At 36.8% G+C, this 6,475-nt stretch overlaps 1 protein-coding gene across 1 annotated transcript; it reads right to left on the bottom strand.

The window, feature by feature from the left end:
* Window positions 1-2,955: 2,955 nt before the first annotated feature.
* On the bottom strand, window positions 2,956-5,803 carry LOC107786069 (4-hydroxy-tetrahydrodipicolinate synthase, chloroplastic-like). Its single transcript, XM_016607502.2, has 3 exons — window positions 5,593-5,803; window positions 5,153-5,236; window positions 2,956-4,108 (listed from the first exon to the last, which is right to left on the bottom strand). Exons 1-3 carry the CDS (start codon window positions 5,658-5,660, stop codon window positions 3,181-3,183), a joined length of 1,080 nt encoding a protein of 359 aa, XP_016462988.1. The 5' UTR covers window positions 5,661-5,803; the 3' UTR covers window positions 2,956-3,180.
* Window positions 5,804-6,475: the final 672 nt, after the last annotated feature.

Raw genomic sequence — 6,475 nt, 5'->3', positions numbered from 1 at the left:
AAGCTTGGCCAAACACCTCAATTTTTAGCCAAAAGTGCTTTTGGCAAAAAAAAAAAAAACTTTTGATCAAAAATAAGTTTGGCCAAACAAGCTATAAAAGTGGTTAGTTAGTATTATTTTTTTTTTAACAAAAATAGATAGCTTCGAAAAAGTGATGTAAAAAGCATTGCGTGGCATTTACTTCCCCTGAATTATGCAAATCTAGATTTGCTACAAAAAGGAGTTTGATCTCTCCTTGTTGGCTAACACTAAACTACGGAGTAAAACTACTCTCCACCATTAATGCATAGTTGAAGGGCAAAATTGTTACACCCCTTAAATATTACGATGATGTTATGTCCTGCATTATTATATTACGATGTCTTGCAGTATTATATTACGATGATGTTACGTCTTGCAGTATTACATTACGATGATGTTACGCTTTGCAGTATTACATTACGGTGATGTTAAGCTTCGCAGTATTAAGTTACGACGATATTGCACCCTGTAGTATTGTACGTTGAATTTGTCGTAAGGTAATTGACATCAGTCCAAGGAAGATATTATATGGAGATTATAGGATTATAAGTGGTGAGTAAATTCGTGAAGGTGAGAGGAGAAGCAAGTCAAAGAAAATGAATTTCGTTGAAATTTGGCATTTTGAATAAAATACGGCCCGAGCTAAAATTCCCGATATTTATGGACTAATACCATACAAGGTACCACATGACCATGATAGTAAGATATGTAAAAAATGAGCAATATTTTAAGTAAGTGAAAATAAATCTTAATTATACGAGTAATTAATTAATTACCGGGTAACATGACATTACCTAATTAACTAATAAGTGGATAAAAACTAATAAAATCAACCCTCCCAAAAACGCGGTAATTGGCCACAATGACTTCGTAGTCATTTAATATGTGGCAATCAAGGACCAAGGTGAAAAGACACCTCCTACTTATATTAGTAATACCATCCAAAATAGTAGTAGTAGTCACATTACTATTAAGAGATGACTTTCAAAAACAAAGTCCATAACGCTGCCAGAACATTGCCATCTTCTAATTCAAATAAAGATTTGATTCTAAATACTCCATTAAACCATGAGAAATCTTGCAAGGTTCCAACAAGAATTTTAGGAATCATAGCAACGTAAAATTTTGCGGATCTAAAGGAGTACGGTACAATCTTTTTCAAGAATATTATACGGATTTTTACCTACTCCATGTATGTTAAGGCTATCTCTTCTTTCTTTTGGCATGATCTATACGACATAAACGAAACGAGCAAATGCACAGATTCCATAAATGATTCTATTCATATAAGTATTAGAGATATCTATGTTCTTGAATTTCCATGTGTCATAATATTTTATCATCTGTTCATGGGTCTCAGGAAAATATGAAAGTTGAAAAGAGTTTACTTTATGATATTACTGAAAGGCAAAATGGTCTTATGACATTCTGAAGGATTTTATTAACGTACTTTTCATGCATTGCATTCATGTACATTGACACATGACCAGATGACGTTATATACGCGTATATATGTATGTATATATGTATATGGGATATGGGAAAGGTTATGGCGTTATATACGCACCACCACCTGATCAGTTGGTATACGTTGATGATTTTGCCCACAGTGGCCGAGATGATATGATGAGATGCCCTCAGAGGCTGATGATGTTATGAAACATGTACCTATGCACGACATGCCATTCATACGCATATGCACGACACTATAATTATATCATGATTTACAAAGTTATCCAGACTTACAGGTGGAGTCATTTATTCTATATGTTCTCCATGTCTGTTATATAGTTATTTATATGTCTTACATACTCGGTACATTATTCGTACTGACGTCCCTTTTGCCTGGGGACGTTGCGTCTCATGCCCGCAGGTCCCGATAGACAGGTCGAGAGCCCTCCAAGTAGGCTATCAGCTCAGCGGAAGATGTTGGTGCGCTCTATTTGCTTCGGAGTTGCTTGATTGATTAGTATGATTTAGACATGTATTGTTTGGTATGGCGGGACTCTGTTCCGACCTTTATGAAAATTATGTATTCTTAGAGGCTTGTAGACAGATGTCATGTACGTAAAAGATTGTATGGACTTGTCGGCTCATGTTCAGTACATGAGTGGCTATTTTGGTCTTATAGGCCCGTACTTTATATGTATAAGTTTATATTCCCTCATACTTTACTCCGGTTCATTTACCTATGATAGAATGATATGAAAGATATGTTACGTTGGTACTCGGTTGAGTAAGGTACCGAGTAAGGTACCGGGTGCCCGTCGCGGCCCATCGGTTTTGGTCGTGACAAAAATATTGGACTATGTGGCATAGTCCAGATGCAAAGACATGCTGGAATTCATCAAAATGCTTTAATGCCCAATACATCAGAGTTACTACCCATCATTAACTTTAAACCCCAATAAAATTTAATACTACTTTGACCAAAAAAAACCACCCATAAACTTTCCCACCTACTATTAAATCAACCTTTGTAGCTTTGTTGAATCATCTTTAACCTTTGTGAACAAGTCCCGCAAAAGACAGCTGAAAGTTTTAGAAATTTTCAAAATCTACAAATGATGAAGCTTTTGAGTTGCGTAAGGGAACGAAAAATAAGATGTCGGCTTTGGCACTGGTGGAGATGAAAACAAGTTAATATTGTTGAGACGTGAACTTTTGTGAATTGAAGGTGGTATAGATAATGGAATAAGTATGGCCATAATATGAGTGAGTGGAGATAAAAATGAAAATGATGGTATTTCACCAAATATTTATTATCTCTCTGCGACTAATAAAGTTTAGGCAGATGGAAAAAAATTATCTAATAACTTTTTACTTCCACTAGAATTTGAATTTGAGCCTTGATTTCTAAGATCTGCAACACTGCTTGGGAAATAGCTAGAGTATTTTGGACAGAAAAATGACCAATACACCTAAACACGCCTGAGGCAGGAGAAGATTCATAAGGATACAGATAACAGAAGACAAGATATAGTCCATAAGCTAGTAGCTATAATATACACGCCTCCCAAGAGAAAGCTGAAAAAAAAGTATTGAAGCTGTCAATGCATGGTGAAATACAACATAAAAAGAAAGATACCTTCATGTCAAGAAATTTCAAGCAAAGCAGCTAACAACAAAAACCTACTTCTCAACACTACATGGGAAAAGCTAATACCGACCCACCAAAATGAAATCATTGTCATCCAAAACTTGGACATCTCTCTCCCCTATAAAGTTCTCTCGTCCAATATCCTTAACAATTTTCACGAACTCCTCTCTCTTTGCCTTCGTAAGTGGAACATATGGAAGGCGAAAGACTGGCCTCACAACCCCAAGTTGAGCTAAAGCTGTATTTAGAGCAATGGGGTTTGGCTCATGAAACAGCCATTCCACCAAAGGCATCAACTTTGAGTTCAAAGCAAGGTTCTTCCCTCCAAACATCAGTTCTCGCATCAGACCAGGAACCAAGTTGCTGGTAACAGAAATAACTCCTGTAGCACCATAATCCCACCTTGAAACATGGCATTCGTCATCATTGCCACTCCAAACGACAATCCCATTACTTGTATACTGCTCCACCCTATCATTTCCAACACATTCTTTGACACCAGCAAGGTTAGGACTCTTTGCCATTGTCTGAATTACACGTGGGGGGATGTCTTGACCAGTTCGTGATGGCACATTATAAATGATAGTAGGGCCCATAGGGAGCACGCTTTCAAAGTGAGAAATCAAACCCTCTAAGGAGGTCTTGCCGTAGTAGGGATTAATATGAAGAGCTGCATGCATACCTACAGCAAATCCCTGTTCAGTTGCATGTATTGCTTCCCTTGTGGAGTTGCTTCCAGTGTTCCCGATGACTTTGATTGACCCCCCAAAACAATTGACTGTGTGACCAATGAGCATGATGTGTTCATCCCAGCTCATCAATTGACCTTCACCTGTAGTGCCACCAACTATCACACCCTCAGCGCCATTTTCGATTTGCAAATTTACTAACGTGTCATAAGCCTCAAGATCGAATCTGCCATCCGGTAGATATGGGGTTTTGATTGCAGTGATCAATCGAAGTGCTTTTATGTCATCGGCGAACGTCCTGCATAAGAGAAGGTTAACTGAATTCATGTGAACATTGCGTCTTCATGTATCTCTTACAAAGTATTTGATGCTCATATTCAATTAATAGCTGATCATTTCAACAAACATTACAAGTTTACCCATTTCCCATGCATGTATCATCTATTGCTGCTAATAGGTAGTAATAAGAATAAGAAGACAGTGAGTGACCCATTTTTCTCAAACACAGCAATATGCCAATACCTAAGCATAAAACAGTACTAGATAACAGAACCATTACAAGAAATCCAGAGGTGACCTCACTACAAGGCTAGGAATAACATACCAATCACAAGAACCATTCATCAAATCTCACTCACTCACACACACACACACACACACATTGAGAGCAACAATAAAACTATGCTCAAGCCACCACCAGTGCCTTACTGCCTTCTATCCTAATCCCTTCTTCCATAATAATACGTTTTGCTACTGTCAACTATACTATTAAGTCAACCGTGTCTTGCTATCATGGTTAACATACTTTTCTTTTGTAAGGTATAAATTGTGAATATATTACATTTGTTTTCCTACCATCTCACCTAAACACTTTCTTCAAATAGAATTAACTGTCCTTTGCTTTTAAACCCCCTGCAGCCTGTTGCTTTTCATACCATTTTTGCCATTTACAACTCTGGCAATAATCATATGTTAATTGCATTTATATGTCAATAATCAGATACATTTATGTTTTCCAAAAGAAATTGTAAGCCCATTGAAGCAAAAGAAAGAAAGAATCAAGCACTAGCTTAAGTATCTAGTTGCAACGTTAAGGCTATCTAGCATACACAAAAAAGCAGCACCAAAAGTGGCATGAATCCAATATGCACAGACCGGTTGAATTAGAGTGCACTTCAACCAGTCGAGCAACACCTAATTAGATGCCATTTACCAAATCAACTCGGAATAATAAGATTACTGAAGGAAATAGAAGGAAAAGGAAAAACTTCTTTTATGCCAAGATTACATAACCCCGAATCAACTCTATAGAAGTCCGTAAGAAACTAAAATTGCACATTACCTATTTTTAACTTCATTACTGCGCATTGGGAGATGAAAACTTGGAATTACTGCTGCTCTCGGGGACCTCCATCTTGTAGTCCTCCTGCTCACAAACGGAAACAATAATCATTTAGCAGTACGTATTTTACCCCTCAACTAATCAATTTTCTGACTGTAGTAAGCTAAGAACTTGACCATCATCGGCAGAATCAAATGCACTTGACTTTCATCGGCAGAATCAAATGAACTTGACTTCACAAAAGGACGATAAAGCACAAAAATTAAATGAAAAAGATTCTATTTTTGCTCTCTAAAAGAATCATCCCATCAGTTTGCTATATTAACAGCTTGTTTGGATGGTTGTTATCAATTGTATCGTATTGTCTTCTTAAATACGATATTCTTTCTTCCGAAAAATCAATTCTAATAGGATTGACGAATTTGCCTCCAGCGACATACCTCTTTGTTCCGGTAGCTTCAATGCTATCTGCTACGAAATGACAGCGACCTATAATTGATGATGACATTTCTCCTTGCCGGAGACGTAAATGGAGAGATGAAATGGGCCGACGGCGAGTGAGAGAGGAAGCGGAGGCGGAGGAAGACCGGGTAAGAGCGCTTAGGTTATATGCTATTCTATTCTATGGTGGAATTTATAGCAGCCCTTTTTAAAATATTTTTGCCAAAATATAAAAGCCATATAAATAGAACCGACATTTTTTACTAAACTACAACCTCCATCATTAGTTGGAGGTTTTAGTTCACAACACCAACAAATGAGTGTGGTCACACAAGTGGGATTTGGGCCGCATAGAATGTATCAACCTTACTCCTACCCTGCAAGGTCACATATACTCTTTCCGATAGACCATCGGGTAAAGAAGGTGAAAGAAGTCTTGGTAGTAAGTAATAGCAAGACAATAATTAGAAAATTAAATCGAAGATAGCAACAGATAATATGAAAGAGGTACTGATAACAACTAGTAGCAAGATAACATATTTAGAAAACTAATTCCGAGACAGCAGACGAGAAAGGAGGTTTTAGTTCCAACTCTAAAAATATAATAATAGCTTGTTTGTCCAAGCTTTTTTTTGGGCCAAAGTATTTTTCTTTTTTAGGTAAAGGTGCTTTTGGCCAAAAATTGAGGTATTTGGCCAAGCTTTTAGAAGAAAAAAGTGTTTTTGAGGAGAAGCAGAAAAAAATAGTTTTTCTCCAAAAGCACTTTTCTGAAAAACACTTTTGAGAAAAATACACTTAGAACCAGTTTACAAAAACTTGGTCAAACACTAATTAATGCTCAAAAATATTTTCAAATTAATTAACCAAATACAAACTGTTTCT

The sequence above is a fragment of the Nicotiana tabacum genome, chromosome 11, assembly GCF_000715075.1.
Source record: "Nicotiana tabacum cultivar K326 chromosome 11, ASM71507v2, whole genome shotgun sequence".
In the NCBI taxonomy this organism is placed as follows: Eukaryota; Viridiplantae; Streptophyta; class Magnoliopsida; order Solanales; family Solanaceae; genus Nicotiana; species Nicotiana tabacum.
This window is presented reverse-complemented; position numbering and strand designations above follow the sequence as displayed.

Bases quoted from the DNA above. Each gene is read 5' to 3' on its own strand.
- LOC107786069 (XM_016607502.2), bottom strand. From the start codon at position 5,660: ATGTCATCATCAATTATAGGTCGCTGTCATTTCGTAGCAGATAGCATT. The intron at 5,237-5,592 runs GTATGTCGCTGG...GTTTGTGAGCAG, and splicing joins GAAGCTACCGGAACAAAGAG to GAGGACTACAAGATGGAGGT. The intron at 4,109-5,152 runs GTAATGTGCAAT...TCTCTTATGCAG, and splicing joins AGTAATGAAGTTAAAAATAG to GACGTTCGCCGATGACATAA.